The sequence below is a fragment of the Tasmannia lanceolata genome, unplaced genomic scaffold (genome assembly GCF_043159265.1).
Source record: "Tasmannia lanceolata isolate RefF3 unplaced genomic scaffold, GAP_Taslan_0.1 ptg000012l, whole genome shotgun sequence".
NCBI lineage: Eukaryota > Viridiplantae > Streptophyta > Magnoliopsida > Canellales > Winteraceae > Tasmannia > Tasmannia lanceolata.
Window position 1 is genome coordinate 40,496,400 of NW_027518689.1, and position 21,835 is coordinate 40,518,234.

At 40.4% G+C, this 21,835-nt stretch overlaps 1 protein-coding gene across 4 annotated transcripts; it reads left to right on the top strand.

The window, feature by feature from the left end:
• The first annotated feature begins 1,107 nt into the window (after nucleotides 1-1,107).
• Nucleotides 1,108-16,669, top strand: LOC143888212 (polypyrimidine tract-binding protein homolog 3-like). Of its 4 annotated transcripts, none has more exons than XM_077392569.1 (15): nucleotides 1,108-1,847; nucleotides 11,083-11,153; nucleotides 11,535-11,606; nucleotides 11,718-11,794; nucleotides 12,054-12,141; nucleotides 14,249-14,381; nucleotides 14,681-14,745; nucleotides 14,845-14,894; nucleotides 15,009-15,050; nucleotides 15,157-15,208; nucleotides 15,333-15,390; nucleotides 15,477-15,490; nucleotides 15,642-15,749; nucleotides 15,838-15,981; nucleotides 16,115-16,669. In XM_077392569.1, exons 2-15 carry the CDS (start codon nucleotides 11,097-11,099, stop codon nucleotides 16,502-16,504), a joined length of 1,350 nt encoding a protein of 449 aa, XP_077248684.1. In that variant the 5' UTR covers nucleotides 1,108-1,847; nucleotides 11,083-11,096; the 3' UTR covers nucleotides 16,505-16,669. The 4 variants fall into 4 exon arrangements, with proteins under 4 accessions (XP_077248684.1, XP_077248683.1, XP_077248682.1 ...); XM_077392568.1 differs by lacking the exon at nucleotides 1,108-1,847 and adding an exon at nucleotides 10,391-10,606 and having other exon boundaries at nucleotides 11,075-11,153; XM_077392567.1 differs by lacking the exon at nucleotides 1,108-1,847 and adding an exon at nucleotides 10,391-10,606.
• Nucleotides 16,670-21,835: the final 5,166 nt, after the last annotated feature.

The window sequence follows — 21,835 nt, forward strand, 5'->3', positions numbered from 1 at the left end:
ATAGATGGTTGGGATAGTGTGTGCATATGTTGGCCATTAGAAGGATGTGGTAGTGATAGATCCTTACATCAAGGGTTGACAAGTGAACCAGAATCAAATCAGGGAATAGAAGAAATGAATGGGGATCAAGTTGATAACATACAAAGAAGGGTCCAGCGTAAACCCATGTGGATGGGAGACTATGTAATGAACCAGCTTAAGTAATAATAGAGTCATTAGTTGGTGTAGACACCCCATTTTGACCTGACCCAAATTTCCCAAAAATTGAATAAATCCCGAAATCTGAGTCTCGGAACCAAATTCGAAGTCCCTAAGAATCAAAGTCAGTCTCAAGTTCCCGAAGTGTCTGAAACCGATTCCCGAAAAGTCCAAGAGCCAAATGCGAAGAAAACCCGAATGATTAGTTACCCATTGTGCCCATTCTTGGGTGCGAAGTTCCCAAGAGGTTGTTCCCATTCCCAAGAGCGTCCTTGCAAAATTATAATTAATTCGGGCAAAAAATTTGAAGAAAGGACAAGCAGAGTTTGTGCCTTTGTCAAATATGGGTGTGTGGATATCAACTTCCTTCTTTTTTTTGCGTCATGAGAGAATGAGAAAAGGGCAAAATGAGTGTGTCAATATCAACCCCTTGTTTATGGGTGTGCAATTACCAAGTGAGGGTGTGCCCATTAAATATAATTGTGTTTTCCTAATTAAGTAGAAGAGGGGTGAATTATTGAAACTAGTGTGTGCCATTACTACTTCTCATGTGGAAATAATTAAAGTAGGCAAAGAAGGCAAATGGGATGTGCAAATATCAAAGCAAGGATGTGCCAATTTCTTATAAAATGGACCATCCGATTATTATTTTTTTGAAGAAGGGAGGTTTCATTTTCAAATGAAGGTGGCTGCCCAATAAAGGAAAAGAGGGTGGAAAAATATTTCATTTTCTTAAGATGGTGGCTTACGAAAGCAAGAGAGTGCCTATACCAATGCTTGTGTACATCTTAATTAAACATCTAACCAAAAGGAGGAAAACACAAAGGCAAGGTGCAAGCAACAAAGCAAGGGGGGTGCTGAAATCAGCACACCCCTGTTTGTATAAGAATGGTACGATTGGGTTTTTGCAAAAGAGAGGGAGGAGAACAACAGCAGAGAGAGAGAGAGAGAGAGAGAGAGTGGTCGTCGGCAACTTCGATTTCTCCGACGATTTTGCCGAAATCCGGCACTCTTCCTTGCCCAATACCACCACCGTCTTCAACCTTCTCCACCTACTCCTAGCAGCCCCTACCTCCATCATTTTCAGCACCAAAACCCATCTCATTCACCTTAACATCCATTGATTCCGGCGATTTTGCCGGAATCCGACCAACCTTACCGGAGATCCAATCCAAACCCACCAACAGCAGCCACCAAGGGAGAGAGAGGGAGAGACCACCATCTCCATTGATTCCGGCAAGCTTGCCGGAATTCGACCAACCCAAACCCTCTTCCTCTTCCACCCTTCTTCAACCCCCACCTCTCTTGAAACCATCTCCGTCCGATCGCCACCACTACCACCAAATCTCTTCGCCACCATCACCATTTCCACCCCAAACCCACTTCAAAAACCCAAATCCATATCCCTCAAACCCTCTTCCATTTCAGCCATTAACACTATCATAACCACCACCATCAACCACCTCTAGCCGCCATCACTTCAAGCCGGAATCCGGCGAAGCCTCATCCATTACCGGAGCCACTCTGCCCCTCCATCGCTCTCCACCACCGCCATCCTCCTCTACAACCCATTTGTTCTTCTTTTTTTATTTATTTACAAACCCTCTTCAAACCCTCTTCAAATCAGACACGCAAATCTTCAATTTCAGGTAATTCGCTCATTCCTTCTATTCATTCTCAGTCTCGCTATTTCTCTTGTTGTCTCTCGCACTTTTTCTACATGATCTCAATTCCATGCAATTTGGTTTTGGTTTGGGAAAGCAAGTGACAGACATGGGTTTTACTTGCGCCTCTGATCTGTTTGATAAAATGCCCCAAAGTGCGAAATGCCTGAGTCGCATTGAATTTTCATTGGATGTGCTTTTTTTTTTGTTTAAGGCTCTATTGTTTGTGGTCACAACAAATTGGTTCATGGCAGTCCGCATATGAACAAAGTCTAATTTGATGTCTAACTAACTAAGAATCAACCTATCAAGTGATATCTATTGAATATTTCAGGTTTGTCCATCTAGTAATTCTCATTATCACTGCCTGTCATATGATTTTCATCGTTAATTATCATTGTGTTATCGAATGGCTTTAAGCACGTCAAATGATTTACGTTAATAATCTTGAGTTTGACCACCTTGCAACCTTCATCATGTTTACCCATTTTATACTCTTCGGCATGGTTTTGTTAGGTCACCAAGTGGTTTTGGAACTCGCAAAATAGTTTTTATTGAAAACTCAGGGTCTGCCCATCTAGAAATTTATATTGTGCCTGCCTTTAAATGCTTCACTTTGCGATTTCCATGGTGCTGCCGAGTGAGTTTTGGTTCCGTCAAATGATTTTTATTGACAGTTTAGGTCTGCTTATCTCAAAACTCTCAACATGGCCGCCCGGTGAATGACTTTCATTGAGGTTTTCACCATGTTACAGCATGGTTCTGAGCTCATCAAGCAATTTTCATTCGAAACCTTAGGCTTACTCACTTGGCAATTTTGTTGTGCCTCCTCTTCTCATAAAAATGGATCATGTGTCAGTGCATGCCTTCAATTGTCCTTTCTTGACATACATTTTTAGTTATCTGAGCAGCTGGCTATGCCCAAATTTTAATTCTCCTGCAGTCCATTTAGTTTGGATAAGAATGATGCCATTGCTGAAATATAGTGTATGGGTGGGTTCTCTTACTGAAGTGAAGGGACGCAATAATTCACTTTGTTGTACCTCATTTACTCAGATAATTGCCCATGTCCACATCCTAAGTACCATGTCCCCCTTACCCTTCTTGTCTCCTTTCATGTTCTGGGACTTCTCATGGGGTTTAGCGATTCCTCATTTTTTGAGGCCTTTGCTTCTTATAGGGTTCAAGGGTTCTATCTTGTCTTCTTTCGGGACTACTCTCATTTCTAGGGATCCTACTCGAGCTTCGAGATTCCTTCGATTATAGGGACTTTCCCTCGGGTTTCTTCTTCATTCAGAGTCATCCTCCTTATGTTCCTCGGGATCCTTTTCGAGCTTCAGGATTCCCTCGATTGCAGGAACACTTTATCGGGTTTAGGCGATGACGGACGGCAACCTCTTGAGCCAAAACCCCATTTCGATCAAAAGAGATAAAAATACGTAAAAATCAAATAACAAAAATCCAAAAAAACATAAAAAAAAACTCTCAAAAGCGTTTTTCGAAAAGCTTTTTCGAACTACGTTGGCTTGATCCCTTTCTACAGGGTACGTAGGCAGCTTGGGATCGTCATCCCAAGTTCAGTCAAACTTTTCAATAAAATCATTTAAACCCTTCAAAAAATCATTCAAACATCCAAAAAATCTTTCAAACCTTTCACAACAAAAAACAAATGGGCAAGGGTGGTGATTGCCAGGTCACTCAGAGCCTTCTTTTCATTTCATTTTCGATTTTGATCGTGGTTTGCCAGTCTTATCGGTTTTTCGACGTTTTATCGGGTTTTGGGATGGGCGACGACGTAGCGTGGCCCCTTTACAGGGATTGTCCTCGCTGAGCCCAACGATAGGCTATGACGATCGCGAGACTTGTCCGATCTTTAGCGGATCGGGATCACTGAGCTCGATTCCTTTATAATCGCTCCCTGAGTCTATCGTATGTCCCATTTTCTTTTCCCTGGCATTTTGGGTTTGCGCATAGCGTCTATTTTCTCATTCATTTCTTTCCTCGCATCTTTTAGCTTATCGTGTGTTTGTCTTTGGTTCCTTGTGTGTTTACTTTCAGCTTGCTTATTCCTTGTGCGTTTAGTTTCACATGCTTAGCTGTAGATATTTACTGTTTTTCTGCTTATCATATCTGCTATTACTTGCTTAGCTGTAGCTGTGCATGCGGATGTTATTGCTTTCCTAGATGTGATGGGTTAGGAGTAGATGCGGTGAGTTAGGATTTGGATGTTTATTTTCTTTTGCCCATCCCCGAGTCATGCATGCTTAGATAGACGTTTCTTTGGGGGTGCTCGTTCCCATTTCACATGATTTTAGCCCAAAACTCTTCAAAATTAATTAAAAATGGCATAAGAGACCAGGTGCTTGCACTTGGGCGAATTAGGGGCGCTTAATACCTTCCCCATTCGTCATCAAGCACGGACTTTTGTATCTCTGGTTATCCGTTGCAACAGAGTATTTCATGGGATCCAAGGCCTATTTCCTTGGATGGCGACTCTTCTTTGTTATAGGTACACCTCGGTTCCGGGCTGGTCTTTGAATCGAGAGGTATCTCATTTATATCACCACCCATGCTGTGAGTGGCATCATTTCGAGAGTTCCTTGGTAGAGCTCTCTTTCACATTGTGGAGATCTTAGAGGACCGGCGCGGGATCTCGTGTCCCTCGCCCAACCGTCCTCGGGATCGGGGTTCACAGTTGGTAGTTATCTGTTAAATGCAATTTCAATTGTAATTAGTTGCAAAAGGAAAGAATTCGCCAGTCAGCTGTACGGAGATCTGAATAGTGTAGCAACCTGATAGTGACATATTCTTTTTTAAGGGAGTAAGCACTAGCAGAAAAGGTATGAATGAGAAAAATCCTTTCCTCCACTCTCTATCTCTCTCTTCTTCATTCTCTCACTCTGTTTTTGCTCTCATTACCCTTCTTCTTCTTATTCTCTCTGAAATTCTGAACTAGATCCCAGATCTACCATTACAGATTGTCAGATCCGTAACATTGGAGCTTTCATTGAGCCTCCTATCAGCAGCAATGGAAGAAAATAACCATGCACAAGCTAAGATCGATGAGCAATTCAAGCTCTACCAACAGCAAATCAACGAAATACGTCTCACCCAATCACAACAACATGAAGAACTCGTAGCCATGATCAAGCAATTGCAGACCCGTCCCCAAAACCCCTACCTACATCGAACTACAGGTGAAGATAATTCTGCTAGTAGTTTTGACGATGCTATTATTTCAATTTCACCGAACTTCAGTAAATTTATACGAATGGATGTACCGAAGTTTGATGGTTCGGATTCAGTGGGGTGGACATTCAAAGTAGAACAATTCTTCAATTACTATAGTATTCCAGAAGATCAGTGATTGATCATCAGTTCTTTCCATCTCGATGGCCTTGCTCTGTCTTGGTTTCAATGGGCAAAATCAAACAATCTGATCAACTCCTGGAAGGGTTTCTTAGAGGCGATCCGATTGCGGTTCGGTCCTTCTCTTTACGAGGATCATAAGGGGGCGTTAGCAAAGCTACATCAGAAACCAATTCTCTTTACGGGGCACGATTGTCGTACACGTCTATATCATTTAGAAGCCATTGATGAGGACTCTGATTGCATCATGGAGAATGATAATGATGAAATTTCATAGGACACTTCAACTAAAAATTTGAGGGATAAACCAGCGGAAATCAACTTCCACGCACTCGTCGGTCAACAAAATCCAAGTACTATACGTCTCACAAGGGTAAGCACTAACCATTCCCTCCATGTTTTGATAGATAACGGTTCAACTCACAATTTTTTGAAGGACCAAGTTGCAAAAATAATGAAATGGCCAATAGTACCAACCACTCCATTCAGAGTTTTAATTGGAAACGGGGAATCATTACTTTGTACTAAAAAATGCCTTGATGTCAAACTCAATCTCCAAACACACGAATTCAAATTTGATTTAGTCCTCCTACCTACAAAAGGGGCTGATGTTATTTTGGGCATTCAATGGTTAGAGGAACTAGAGCTGTTCTGGAATGTTTATCCGCTAACAAACTGTTTGCCAAATTGTCTAAATGTCAATTTTGCCAAAATATGATTGACTATTTGGGACATTTGTTATCTGGCCTTGGCTTACAATCTGATCCTGATAAGGTTCATGCCATGCAACATTGGACATGGCCCTCCTCTTTGAAACACTTGTGCGGATTCCTCGGCCTGACAGGATACTACCGTCAATTTATTCGTCATTATGCTACTGTAGCCTCCCCTCTCACAGACCTCTTACAAAAAGACGCTTTTCAGTGACCCGCTTCTCCGGAATTCACTATCAGAAATGGTCTCCTCTATCATAACCATCGCTTGTTCATTAACTCACAGTCTAATCTACGGCACCAACTCATGTATGAATTACACAGTACTCCTTCCGGAGGACATACCAGAGTACTAAGAACAATGTTCGAGGCACTCTACGGAAGAAAGCCTCCTATAATACCATCGTACAATTCAGGCTATTCTTCCATTGAAGTAGTGGAGGACGACCTTCAACAACGTGATCAGATTTTAATCCGCCTCAAGTACACTTTTCATCAATCTCAAGCGAGAATGAACTGTCTAGCGGATCAGAAAAGTCTTGACAAGCAATTGGAGGTGGGTAGTTGGGTTTTGTTAAAGTTCCAACCTTACAGACAACATTTCCTGGTTCGTCGAACCTTCCACAAGCGTAGTAAAAAGTACTATGGGCCATATGAAATTGAAGCTACAATCAGGAAAGGTTCTTACAAATTGACGTTGCCTGTAAGAAGTCAGATTCTCCCTGTTTTTCATATATCATTGCTTAAACCATATTATGGACCTCCACCCCAAGCTGTGTGTCAGTTGCCTACTTTGAGTATTAACAATCAACCGCTCATCTCCTCGTTAACGATTGTGGGTGAGAGAACTGTCCTAAACAATGACAAACCAATTCAACAAGTCTTAGTTCAGTGGCACGGACTATTGCCAGAAGACACAACGTGGGAGAATCTACATGAGCTGCAATTGGAGTTTTCGGCTTTGAACCTTGAGGACAAGGTTATTCTTCATGGGGTCGGCAATGATAGATCCTTACATCAAAGGTTGACAAGTGAACCAGAATCAAATCAGGGAATAGAAGAAATGAATGGGGATCAAGTTGATAACATACAAAGAAGGGCCCAGCGTAAACCCATGTGGATGGGAGACTATGTAATGAACCAGCTTAAGTAATAATAGAGTCATTAGTTGGGAGTTATCTGTTAAATGCAATTTCAATTGTAATTAATTGTAAAAGGGAAGAATCCGCCAGTCAGCTGTACGGAGATCTGAATAGTGTAACAGCCTGATAGTGACATATTCCTTTTTAAGGGAGTAAGCACTAGCAGAAAAGGTATGAATGAGAAAAATCCTTTCCTCCACTCTCTATCTCTCTCTTCTTCATTCTCTCACTCTGTTTTTGCTCTCATTACCCTTCTTCTTCATCTTATTCTCTCTGAAATTCTGAACTAGATCCCATATCTACCATTACAGATTGTCAGATCCGTAACAGGTAGCTGAGAACAAGTTGAAATAAAAGAACTATTGGGCTGACCTGAACTTCAATAATGGATATCGGATAGCAACGGGATAACTACAGGCAACAGATGGCTTGTTTTACAGCAACTTTTCCAGCAGGCAACAGCAACATATGGTTGTGCTATGATTGGCGGGACTTATGGCAACAAATCAAAGGCAACCAATTTTCAATTCCAATAAAAGATTCTGAAAAACGATTACACTAGTGCCAATTTATAGGCCTTTGTATAAAACTCCTACTAAAACTAGAACTTCTATCTTAATCTAACTAAAATTAGGTAATAAAAGCAATCCCTAAAATTTCAATTCACCTTGGACGTTCAAGAGTGAAAAGCCCAATTTAAAATCCTAAAATATCTCCTAAATCTTCTCTAATTTTCGTCCAACACATAAGATCCCTAAACAAACTCAAAATCCCTATTAGTCGTGTGGGATTTTAAATGCGGACATTAATGTGCGTACTTCTCCATATTGTCCGTGACTCTTTGGGGACTTGGACTTTAATGTGCAGACACTTGGGACTTTCGGGACTCTGGCGGGGGCTTTTTAGAGTCGTGCGGACATTGAAATCACCCGTTAGTCATCAACAATTACATGAATTTGAGGTCCTAGAGTTTTAAGAATCTAAGTATTATTGTGCATTTGTGGGTCCTGTTCTTTGGTTTTAAGAATTTCTAGCTTATACCTTTGCTACACTAGCTTATACCGTAGCTATTGTTGGATTAGGTGACAGAAAAGAAAAGCTTTGCAAGGTTCTGTTCTTTGGGTTAGATTGTGGTGAAGAACCAGTCCGCTCAGATAAGGAGAATTTAACCCGAAAGTTATGCTCAGTCTAAAATCAAAGAAGAGTAAGCCAGAAAGTATGCCGCAAGAATTGCAGAAATCATTTTTTAATGGTAGAAATTGCAGAAATCATCTTCAAACCAGCAAGTCAATTTCAATTCAAAATGATATTCCAAATGCCAATAATTCTATCAACCACTCCCAGACCATAAACAATAGCAAAAGCCCTTCTTCTGTAAGTTGTTATTTGATAAAGATCAAAGCCATGGCAGAGGCAATACTATATCAAGAGCTCTTTTTCTTTATCAATTCCAATAATATTTATAAAAATATGTGGGTAGAGAGCATTCGAAGAGGGCCTACTTGGTCTTGCTTGGATGAAGCAGGTCTAAAGGAGAACCATCATTCAAAGAATGTAAAAACCCTAATATTCAAAGAATCTAAAAACCCCAATATTCAAAGAATGTAAAAACCCTATTATCCAGTCAGCTGTAAAAAATTTACAGATTGTAATAGCCCAATTATATAGATGATCTAAAAACACATGTATTGCAGATGATTCCTCAAAGAAAAATCATCTGCAATGTTTATTAGGGCAGAGAGAGAGAGAGAGAGACGAGCATACCTCAAAAACCCTTGCAATGGCTTTCTTCTCTACAAAGATTAAGGCAGAGAACAGAGATGGGTTTGCGATGGCGTCTTTTTTTCGTGGACTTTAAAGTTTCACCTCTATAGGGTGAACATCGGAAGTGAGTTTTTAATACATAAGTCTGGACTTCAAGTTCGCACGCCCGCTAAAAGGTCGTGACTTTAATAAATTTCGACTAAGGGGGTATTTAAGAGGTCCTGAAAAAAGTACCACACGACTAACGGCTGATTCTCTAAATACGCCAAAGGTCTCCAAAGTACCGCGCGACTAACCCCCCCAAAAACTATAGATATGGATGACCAAGCCAATCTCTAAAATCTGCATACTTAAAATACAATATACTTTAGGACTCTTCAAAAGTAGTAATCAACGTGGGGCGTGATCGAGATGCCGTCTTATATCTTCCGATCCGATTAAGGTTTTGATGATCTCGACCGTTGATCTTTGTGATCGTGCGAGATGCACCTGCATCACATGTCTCTTTCAAAAATTCTCCTAAACGACTCTGAGCTCGCAAAGGTTTTAAAATGTAATTCACCAGAGTTCAAATGTGAACTAATCAGATTAATAGCCCAAGTTGTAAGTTCAAAACCTCATAATGCTGTCAAATTGTATATCACCTATTTGCAATAAGATAGTGAATCCACTAAACGTTCATTGCTCTCCCGCTATAATGATGTTGCTGCATCATGTGCATTCAAATGCACATTCACTATGATCTCCTCAACCGCTCATGTAAACCCTATCCGACCCGAGGCATCGGATTTTTAGGGAAGTGATATATCCGCCCCTTTTGATTACTTGGGACACCCAGCAGCAATGTGCGTGGCAATCAACCCCATTGAATCCTTCAGATGTGAAGCACATCAGCCCCTTCACAGTCATTGATACACTGCTGCTGGGTGTCCCAAATAACCAAAAGGGGCGGATATATCACTTCCCGTTTTTTAAATCTAAAACCCGACCCAAGTCGCAATCCTACTAGTGTAATAAAAAGTAGTCATCAATACACTGGAGGGTTACAAAAAAGACAAATAGAGGGGAAGGGATATATAATTTCACTACTATAAGCAAATAGGGATTTGCTAGGGACCATCACCGAAAGTTATAACATTTCCTAAAAAGCTCTCATGAACCAATTAAAGAAGAAAAAACAGCTGGGTTTGTGCAAATATCAAAATAAATTTGTGCAGGGAGTGATAAATCGAACGCTATGAGTCTTTCTCTCTCTCTCTCTCTAACCCAGAGGAGAGAGAAAGACACATAGGGGGTCCATTTAAGATATTTGGGGGTCGATTTATCACTGCCAACTTGTGCTGATAATATTTCCCATAAGCTCTAGTGGTCCCTTAAGTATGGAAATGATTTATTCTCCCTCTTTTATTCCCAAGACCACCCCCTCATAGTCTAAAAAAAAGAGCAGTCATAAATAAATTGGAAGGGGCGGCTCGGTGAAGAAATGGGGGTGAAGAAATCACTTATCGTTAAATATCACGCACACCCGGAGATGACACGTGCGGGAAGGACTATTAGGGCGTGACCTGAAAGAGAGAGAAATCATTGTCTCTAGGTCAAAACTTTCCCCATTTCTGCAAAAAATCACCACAATAGTAATACCCTCAGGTCTGCTATTTTTAGGGTTAGGGCACACAAAAAAAGAGGCCATGCTTTCAATTCCACATCTCTAACTACCAAATCCCTCTCATCTTGTGATTCCTACACATCTCTTTCGGTAAATTTCTCCGAATCTATCCTGTATTGTAATTTGTTTGTTTATTGTAACTTGTTTTGTATTTTTTATTTTCTTTCTTTTGGTTTTTGTTTCTTAATCGGAGATGATATTTAGGGTTTGAAATTGCTATTGTTGCGAACAAACAGCGAGATTTCCATGCCAAAAAAGTTGTTTTTTTAATCTCATTTTCGGTTTGGATAATTTTATGCTTGCTTGACATGTTGTATGTGAATTTTTTTTTCCTTATTGGGTATGTGATTACGCAGTGGAAAATCTAGTGTTTGTTTTATGGGAAACTCTGGAGTTCGCAGTTTCGCAACAATGGAGGAAATATTTTGTTTATTCAATATGTTTTTGCCTGAAAAACTTGTATTTTGAAGTAAACTTTTGAATTGATTGTGGTGAATATTGGAGTCAGCGGCATTGAATGTGGGATTTTTTAAAACTTGGAATTTGTTGCTTGTTGAGCTTGCCAGATAGGTCTGTGAGAATGACGGAGCCTTCCAAGGTTATTCATGTCCGCAACGTGGGACATGAAATATCTGAGGTATTTTAGATGCTATTCTCTGTTTTAAGAAAGTATAATGCTAATTGTGAAATAACCAATTACTCCAAAAGCTTAAGCTGTTAGAGATGGTGTTATTTAATCATTTATACTTCAACATTCCCCCTCACGTGTGGCCTATCTATTTTTGGGTCGGCCATACACGTGGAAAATGTGGTCCCTTTTTTGGGTTGGCCGTACACGTGGATTTTTAATATCAAGGAGTTGTTGGGTTTCGAGCCCAAGACCTGCTGTGAGGTCGTTGCTCCGATACCATGTGAAAACAACCAACTGCTCCAAAAGCTTAAGCTGTTAGAGATAGTGTTTTTTAATTATTTAAACACTAATCTTCTTCTTTCTTCAAATTTTGTATCTGCTTTTCAGAATGATCTGCTTTCGCTGGTCCAGCCTTTTGGTGCTGTTACTAAGCTTGTGATGTTACGGGCAAAAAATCAGGTTCTTCGCACTGGGTTCTCAGTGTTTTAACATCTGTAGTTATTAGATTTTTTTTTTCTAGATCACACATCCCGTTTCATTGTTTCATCAGTGACTAGCTTTATTATTCAGGCTCTTCTCCAGATGCATGATGTGGCTTCTGCTATCAATGCGTTACAATACTACACAAATGTTCAGCCGAGTGTCAGGTGTGCTGATTTGAAGTCTTTTGGTCTTATTTGAATCAAGTATCTGAGGACCGGGTCCAATAAACGTGCTCTCTCTTATATTTTTTCATATTATTTTAGCCATTGTTTTACAGTATCTGAATAATATTCCGTCAGTTTACTTATGCCATTTGAGACTAGCAGAAAATGCAAACTTAGACTAATCACAGCCAAGTAAATGGCTGTGATTAAACTGACTCCCAGTTAATTTTTCAAGTTTGAAATAGTTGTGTCATTTCAGAGGGAGGAATGTTTACATTCAGTTCTCATCACATCAAGAGCTAACGACAATGGATCAGAATGGTCAAGCCCGCAAGGGTGGAGATCAGGTTGGTATTCTGATATTTGACTATGATTTAACCGACACTTTCAATTTTTCCGACACAGCATGCATGTTCACGCTTGTCGACACTCCTTTTGACACTTTTAAATGTATTGCTAGAAGTGTTGGACTTAATGTGGGTGGGACGACACATTTTTTTTACCATGTCAAGTGTGACATTCTGTTTTATTATTGAATATGGTGTTTACCTATTTTATTATTAAATCTTCTTTTATTGTGAACTCTTCTTTTAGCTCTTCTTTAACTGATACTTGCCATTATATCCCCCCTCTCCTTAACCTAAAACCCTAAGCAAATTCTTATTTCAATATTTCATTCACTGTATCCCATTGTTCTCCCTTTCTCACTGCATATTGGAAACTGCAGAGAACTAGATTAAATTATTGAGTGTGTTGTTATTTGATTATCTCATGTTTGTTTTAGATTATAGTTGTTAATCCTAAGATTTACTAGTTTTTTAAATGAATACCATATTTATATTGTTGCAAATTATGACAGTAATCATTAATTTTATAGGTATGTGCGTGTATGGACGAGTCACTATTTCTAGATTTTTAGGGGTTGCCATGTCGGACACCTTGTATCCGTATTGAAACTTGACATGCGAGTCTATGTCCACAAATCATGATTATATGTACTTTTTATTTTTGCCGTGCCCTTTGAGGGTTTGCCGTGTCCGACATTTTGTGTCCTTGTTGGCATGAGACATTCATGTCCGTGTCCACAAATCATAGATATTTGAACGTCATTTGTTAGGTATATTATGCAGGAATGGTTGCATGCTTTTGCAGATGGTTACTGGAGTGTAGGCAAAACGCGGTGGTATAATTGTTTTTAAAAGACTTCTGTATTGTTTTACATTTTTTAGGAGATTATGCATAGTTCAGCATGAGTTTCAATGCATTTTATGATGCAGTTTTACAAGGCATGAAAAAAATGTAGAGTTTCAGGATCCTCTGCTTAGAAACTACTTCTGACCCACAGTAAGGGAAACGGCTTCATTTTTGGTTGCGACTGGTGAACTTAATGTGTAGAGTATTGGGCCTTCACACACTCTTTGGATATGAATCTCATGGTTTATTTATTTAAAACCTTGTGAATGGTTCTCTGTTTGTAAAACTAAAATGAATTAAATTCCATCAATTCCATCCGTAAGAAAGAGAGGAAAAAACAACATTGCCTATGTGTTATTCATTTTCTCTTTTGGTAGGAAAAATGTATTTAAGACTAATCAACCAGGCCACATGTGCCTGGGTTGTTGTACTTGCATGAAATGAGTAAAGTTGGACCCTTTGCTTGCGTGAAATGAGTAAATTTATGATTTGTCCTGTTCTTGATTTGGTTATACTTATACAAGGCTCGTAGTGGGAATTCCAGTAAGCATTTAATCTGGAACAGCAGTTGTCGAATGATAATGAATATTGATTCCTAGACTTATGTGCTTTTTAAGGTGCACAAGTGGTCATAGTTTCTCTTTAATCTTAAATAACGAAAGCTCAATTATTTCCTTGTGTTTGTGAGCAACTCCTCGCACAAAGCATGTTATATCGCACCTCCTATGAGCTGGCCATTGCTCTCTCTCTCTCTCTTATGTTATATATGTATGTCTATATAGATATATATTATGATTATTATTCATTTCTAGATTAGTAGGACACACTAGTTATGATTGTCCATGGAAGCCTTGGATGACCCACTGGGTTTGGTGGTCTTTATTGATTCTGAAAAGCATCTAATTTGCAGCTGGAAAAGTTTATTTGACCTTCACTTTAAAAAAAAAAGAAGGTTTATTTGTACTTCCTGAATGTTCTTAAACATCACATATAGGAATTTCTAGAGAATCACTGTTTATTTGGATGGTCACTTCCATGCTGTCAAGCTGAACCCCTTAATCGTACTAAGAGAATCATGAAAATTTGTAAAGCGAATATTTTCTTTTACCCGAACAATGGATGACTATTTGTTTGTGACATATAATAACTGATGATTTTCATGTACTCTTTTATTTTTGTGTACTTCTCTCTTCTTATCTCTATTTATTCTTCTCTATTCATTCTCTCTCCTGTCTCTATTCTGTTATTGGGCACTCTCAGGATTCACAACCCAATCGAATTCTCTTAGTTACAATTCATCACCTGCTCTATCCTATAACAGTGGAAGTGCTGCATCAAGTGTTTTCTCCTCATGGATTTGTGGAGAAGATCGTTACATTTCAGAAGTCAGCTGGTCAGCTTCTTCAAGTCTTCTCTCTATCTCTCTCATTTTTTACTCACAATTCAAAGATTGATTTATTTTGCTTTGTTTGTTTTTGTCTTTTGGAAAGTTCATGGAAATTCATTTTTTTATTGTGAACATGATTTCATCTAAATTTCTGATTAAGAGTTCTTTGGATGTAAAATGTCTGTTTTCTCTTGAACCGTGTACTGGGAGAGCTTTTGGCAATGCATCTGCCATGTTTTCTAATTGTGCAAGGAATTGACTTTTTCGGCACTCTTTTTAAATTTCCTTGTGCTTAAACTGTACAGGTTCTCAAGCCCTTATCCAGTTTCAGACATGCCAGAGTGCTATTCAAGCAAGAAATGCTCTGCAAGTATGCAATTTATTTATATTGGAATTTTCTTAGATCTGTTAGTTAATTGAGGTCAGAAAGCTAATATAGCAAGGTTCACATCTGGTTACTTTCTCGTAGGGGCGCAATATTTATGATGGTTGCTGTCAGCTAGATATTCAATTCTCCAAGTATGATTTTATCTTCTTTTTTTTCTCAATTTTATCTTGCAGTGATGTTTTGGATTCCTTTTTGCTAAATGCACTCTTGTTCGTTTGCTTTTATTTTATTTTTTCTGTATCCAGCCTCAGTGAGTTACAAGTACACTACAATAATGAACGATCTAGGTACGTTGCTGGATACTTTTCTTATTTAAAGTTGTGTGCTTGAAGAAGTATTGTGCTTTGGTGGTAAAATCCAAATTATGTTGCTGAGCATACTCTCCGTCTTCAGGGATTTCACAAATCCATCTTTGCCTTCCGAGCAGAAAGGCAGATCTTCACAAGTAAGTTTGCTGTTAGGTGTATTGTTCCTAGATGTTGGGCATAAATGGGTTTGTGGTTTTTGCTATTTTAGATTAGATTTTGTTGCTAAAGTAACTAGTGTTTTGTATTTTGCTCTTGCAACAGTCTGGGTATGGTGACACTGGGGGCATGTATGCCCTTCAACCTCCTGGAGGTAGGGCAGGTTCTTATTGTATGCCTTCTCTCATCTGTTTGTATCTTTGTCACCTCACTACTGGCTGATGCATATATTTCATTTTTCTGTTTCAGTTGCATTTCCACAGGTGGGTGTCACTCAAGCAATGTGGCTGTGTCCATTCAGGATGTCTTGTTTTGATGGTTTTTGAGTTTAATCTTATTTCTGAGTCCATTTTTTTGTGGAAAGACTTCTCAGACGTGCAGTTGCACGAAACATTTTTTATGGTTTATTGGTAGATGGGAAGTGCTGGTGCTATTGCAGCGGCATTTGGCGGGGCATTACCTCCAGGAATAAGTGGTACTAATGATAGATGCACAATCCTTGTCTCTAATCTGAATACAGACGTAAGCCATCCTTCAATTTCTTGCTTATTTATATTCCTGTCATTCCATTCTCATCCCTTTCTAATTTTTATTTGTACCTTCATCTCAGAAAATCGACGAAGATAAGCTTTTCAATTTGTTCTCCGTCTATGGGAACATTGTAAGAATCAAATTGCTTCATAACAAACCGGATCATGCTCTCATTGAGATGGGGGATGGGTTTCAGGCTGAATTGGCTGTTCACTTCTTAAAGGTCTGTTTGTTTTTGGCATTTTCCACACTTTCTGATGTTTTATGATTGTTATTATTTAGAGGTTGATAAAAGTCTTCTATCTTCAGGATTCTCTTGTTTAACTGAATTCCTGCTGCTTCTATAATATCCACAGGGAGCAATGCTCTTTGGCAAGCGGTTGGAGGTAAATTTCTCAAAATACCCAAACATAACGGCGGCACCTGACAACCACGATTACTCAACTTCAAACCTTAATCGCTTCAACCGTAATGCTGTGAAGAATTACCGGTACTGCTGTGCCCCAACCAAGATGATCCACCTCTCCACTCTCCCTCAGGACATAACAGAGGAAGAGATTATCAGCCACCTCGAGGAGCATGGCACCATAGAAAACAGCAAGCTCTTTGAGGTGAATGGGAAGAAGCAGGCCCTGATCCTTTTCGAGACTGAGGAGCAGGCCACCGAGGCCCTTGTGTCTAAGCACGCTAGCTCCATTGATGGGTCGGTAATTCGGATTTCCTTTTCCCAGTTGCAGAACATATAGAAACTTGTGGTAGAAGGATATAGGGAGATGGGATACTGGCTTTCTCCTCTCTTTTCCCTTTCTCTTGTATTGGTGGTTGTAACCTTTCCGAACCCATACCCATCGCTTTGGAATTCTATTTTCCATGCATGTCTTGTTTATTGATTTCTGGTTTTTTCGGTATAATTATGGATGAGATGATCAGTTGTTGTGTATCGTATAGATTGTTGGAGGTGAAGGCTTTCACTCCACCTTTTTTCCTGTAGTATTTTCATGCATCTCAGAGCAACTGATATACATGATCAGATTTTCAAAAGCCGTCAGAGTGATTGAAAATTCTATGGGAAATTTCAAAAGCGGTATGTGGGACTATTGCTGTTGTTACCCTGCTAGCTATGAGGTGTACATGATCACCCCTAACCAGTCCGGTTAGGATCACGATTTCTCATCATTAATTCAAGGGATGTTCTCTAAACACTAGGCCGACGGCGGGAATTGCCAGTATAGATTTTGCTTTTGCCTCAAGGTTTTGTGTAATTTCCCAATGGATGCAACCCTTTGTGGAACCAGGAGGGGGGGTGCGTGTTTGAGGATAGGGCGGCCATGAGTATTAGGGATTACTACAGCCGTCACCGAGATTTCCCCTGGCGGCTTTAGGATTTGAAAATAATTTGGAGTAGGTGATTTGTAGCTGTGGCCTCAACCTGGGACGCCTAGCGGAACAATTCCTCGCCTGTGTAAACGGTGGATATTCTGCTCTGGAGGTGTTTCAATCTCTTGGGGTCCTCAATATTTGTTGGCGAAGATAGCCAACCGGTGGATATTCTGCTCTGGAGGTGTTTCAATCTCTTGGGGTCCTCAATATTTGTTGGCGAAGATAGCCAACCTCGATTAGTTAAGGGCGAAGGTCTGGTAAGATCTTTTTGCCCCCCACCCCCCAGATCCCACTCTGGATCTTTGGGAAGTATTGAGGAATGGGATAACAGAATGAGGCGGCGGGATTTTGGTGCCCGAAAGGTCCCTGGTAGAAGAACCACTGGGTTTAACAGGCATGGGCCATCAAACGGAAGCGACTGGATGTGTCTGCATTGCCAGAAATTTTGGGTCGCGCAGCTCCTGTAGAAAATGCTTCGGGCCAAAGAGTAAATCTACTCCGGCCAAAGTATGGAAGCCAAAGCTAGCCAATCCTCTGGGTGCTGAAATTTAGGATGGTCACTCGGTGATCGATGTATCGTCTGAGTTGGTTGTAGAGCAAAAGAGGATTCTCAAAAGATGGCTTATTGGGATCTTGAAGAATAATGCATGGCTTTTGGAGGATATCTGGGTTTGGGCCAAGCGGTGTTGGGACCTTCCTTACTTGAATAAACCTTTTATCCATCAGTTCATTGGCTATTCTGTTTGGTTTTGAATCCGACTCCCAGGCCACATCTATCCTCAGGCATGGCGGGGATGCTCTGGGAGGGTTTCTTTCATCCATCTAGCCTTGGGTTCCGGCTTTTAATACTGGCGCCAGAATTGTTGGAATCAGGTTTTATGACATCCCTCTCCATGCTTGGTCCATATCTACTGTTGAGGCCCTTGGTCAGTATTTGGGTCATGTTTCTCAGACCCAATTATTTGGCAACCATGACCACTGCTGGCTTATGCTTCTGCACTGGTCCTCACACCGCTTTGGAGTTCTTTACGCTCATTTATCAACCTCCGGGTTGATTCTAGCATTTACTCTGTAAAAGTTAAGGCGGTAGACGTGGAGTGCCTTAATAGCATGGACTTGTCGATGGTGAGGGACTTTAGTGTTAAGAATTCTGTATTTTTTGATAGGCATGAAATCTAGGCCGCCGGTAAGGAGTCGCCGGAGTTGGCTGCTCCGATGGAAAAAGCTAGAAATTCTTTTGTTAATTCCGATGGTAACAGTGTCAAGTGGCAGAGAGTTGTTGGTGGGTCCCCCTGTGATTTTTGAATCGGCCCTTGTAGCGCCTTCCGACTCACCCCTTAAAAAGTCGTCTGGGAAGTCAGGTTGTAGAAAAGCATTAGTACAAGGATCGATGGGATGGCATGGAAAAGGGGTTTCTCAGAAAACCTTAAATGCTGAAACACTTGGCGTTCTGGGTAAAGCCAATCGTAAAGATCTCGCTTACAGCTTTATGTTGAAGTCGGCGGAAGACAAAAGGGTGTTCAAATTAAAAAATAGATTTTCGAATGAGAATAAATGCAAAAAACGAAAGGCGGGGAATTCGAAAAGTAATGTCGGATATGGGAAGGAGGATCATGCCAATCCATCTCGGGATCACAAGCGGCAGGATGGGCCCATGCGTAGAAATTTGAATTATGAGGCTCGTTTTTTGGCCACTAGAGGTGGTTTCTCTTTCTTTAAAAGATTCTTGGTCGTATAAAAAAAGAGGAGATCAAGAAAAGTAGTTTTGTAGATTAAGTTCAAAACTTTTTACAAGAAGTTGATAACCCTTCCACTACAGTTATGTCGGACGATGAAGGGAATCACGTTAGGAAAATGAAGTCTAGTCAGGATTTTGCCTTTGAAGTAGATGATTTAGACTTACTGAAGAATTGGAATATAATGAGCAATTGGCCAGAAAGGAATCCCCTACTCCCAGAGAAATTTCTCTGAGTATTTTAAAGAAACAATAGAAGCAGTTCAATTCGGATGCTAGGGGTAATAACGAGGACTCCACCAGTTTATTAGGAAAGAATGATGTCCAGGACACTTGCGCGCCTCTCTTCAATCTCCCCTACTTCAAGGAAGCCCTGGAAGAGGAAAGGTTGTTCCGCCGGATTCGTTGGGAAGAGGAGAAGGTGGCAGAAATTCAGAGATTGGAAAAATCGAAGGCGGGGCCACTTGAGGAACCAATCACTCGTGACTCGCTGAATCTGGAGGTTAGCCAACTAGTCCGGGAGCGCTTCCATCCGGAGGAGGACATCAAAGGAAAAAGGAAAAATGGTGGAAGATGGTTCAGGACTACCGGAGGATCGAGGATACCTATCGGAAGAGTTCGATGACATGTTATTTATTGAAGATGTTTTCGGGATAGAGTATGAGGAGAATTTGGTAGCAACGAAGGCAATGTTTGAGTCTATGACTCCAAGGGACTTGAAAGAGAAAGAGGAGAAAGAGGCTTTTAAGAACGGGGAAGGGGATCTAGGTAATTAGGGGGCTATTTTTATAGATATGTACAAGAGTTTTTAGGTTTTTGAGGTTAGTTCACCCTATGGGTCTTTTCAAACCGGTTTTATGGATCAGTACCTTTATGTAGAATTTGGGCATTCGGAGTGGTTGGGGGAAATTTTTGGCATTTTGAGGAGACTACCTTAGGTGTTGATGCACAGGAAGATAGAAATCCCTGTGGTCTTGGTTGTAACCGGAGCTTTGTTACACTGTTCAGGAGAAATTCTTGGCAGTGGCACTTGTATGGGAGATAAGTTAGGTCTCGGAAAATGACAGGACCCATTACAAGGAAAAAATTATAGACAGAAAAGGGGGATGGATAGGAGAGAAAAGAGTCCTTCTGGAATTATTGTCCGCTTTCTACAAGTGAAGAATGGGTTCGGTGAGTAGAATTTAGGTTGTAGATTGAAATAATAGCAGTAGTATTTGTCCCATAAACTGTATGCATCTAGCTTGGCTATGTAAGGTTTTGACCAAATTACGGCTTGAGAGACCATGATCTCTCGCTTAGTTTTGGTTCTCTTGTCTGGATCATTCCACTATGCTATTAGTAAAAGAATGTGAGGTGTTGCTGCTAAGGAAGTTCTAGGTTTTTGGAGGAAAAAATGAACGTAGGTTGGAATTATCGTAGTATAGGGCAGTTGGCTAGGCATTTGCGGAGAAAGTCTTCTTTTCGATTTGATCCCAGACAGGAGAAAGAATCCAGTTTTTTCCTTTTTTGGTTAAGTCTGGGCCATGCCCTGGCCAGCTTTTGCGATACTATGTAATGCCAGTTGGAACTCCTGGTCCCAAATGTATTCTTCATAGTATAAATGATCTTAAAAAAATAAAAATAAAAACTATGAGGTGTACTTTCCTAAAGAAGTTTTGCCCTTGTCTCTGTTTTATGCATGCTTATGAATGGACATCATCGAGTTAGATTATGGTTCTTTGGCAGCCCATTCTCCTTCTTGTGTTTTTAGGAGACATTTTTGTTTCGTGATTTTTATAGGGGTGCAACTCGGGTTGGGTCAGGTTGAGGCCAACCCGACCCGACCTGAGGAACCCTTTTTCCAACCTGAACCCGACCGGATTCGATTTCCAACCTGACTAGGTTCGACCCCGACCGGAGGAACCCTTTTTCCCAGCCTGACCCGACCCAACTTGAGCTTTTAAGCTTAAAAAATAAAAAATTTCATAAGGGTCAGGTTTCACTTGGGTCAGGTTGCCCAAACCCTACTCGAACTCAACCCGGGTTGGGAAAACCCGACCTGACGAGACTATTTTTCAAGTTGAACCCAACCTGAGTTGCACCCCTAGGTTTTAAGCCTCTTCTCACCACTTGGAGACACTAGTTTCTCGTGTTTTTGTTCCTATTTTTAGCCACTTCACCCGCCAACCACCCTCTCACCACTTGGGAGGCGTCAGTTTAACATGACAAAAAATCCCCAAACCTGCCCTTTAGGCCCTGTTCGATTTAGATTTTGTGCAGAACTGATTATTGGACTCAAAATTAAGGGCATACTGGAGTATTAGCTTACCCAATGGTAAGGGTGGGACAGGGATAGACACGAGAGGGGCTGAGTGAGGAGAGGGCAAGAAAAGCCTGAAAACATGCAAGCAAAAAACCTCACCGAAAATATGATTGATTATAGAGTAATGGTATGTAAACCAGAGTAGGGAACTTAAAGTGGAACCGAACAAATAGCAACTTAACACGCCAGCAATCTTTCCCTTAATTTTTGGCATTTTTCTTCATGAAAATGGCAGAACAATCTTCATGCCACGTGGCGTGAGGATAGTAGAAATCACTTATCTGTAGATAATTGCATCAATCCGAAGAACAGATTCCATGCCTAAAACTGATCACCGGAAGAACCAACTCCTTTTGTCAAAATACAAGCTAAAAGCCAAGAATATTCATGATCTCAGAAACTGGAAGAATGTCAACCAAACAACAGAGATATTTCTCCAAGAGAACCCTCTCTGAGAAATTGAGCTACAGGGAATTCAGTTTCTCTATGGAAAGAGATTTTTTTTTTCCTTTACATCTATCTCTGTCGCTATGGATCTCACATTGAACTACGAAGCCTCGTGCGACTTTTGACAATATTCCTGCGGTCTATGAGGTCAAAATGACGTGCGTTTTACCCAGTTAATTTGTGATATCTTGATCCTAGCATACTCAGGAG

Bases quoted from the DNA above. Each gene is read 5' to 3' on its own strand.
- LOC143888212 (XM_077392569.1), top strand. From the start codon at position 11,097: ATGACGGAGCCTTCCAAGGTTATTCATGTCCGCAACGTGGGACATGAA. The intron at 11,154-11,534 runs GTATTTTAGATG...TCTGCTTTTCAG, and splicing joins TGGGACATGAAATATCTGAG to AATGATCTGCTTTCGCTGGT. The intron at 15,982-16,114 runs GTCTGTTTGTTT...TAATATCCACAG, and splicing joins TGGCTGTTCACTTCTTAAAG to GGAGCAATGCTCTTTGGCAA.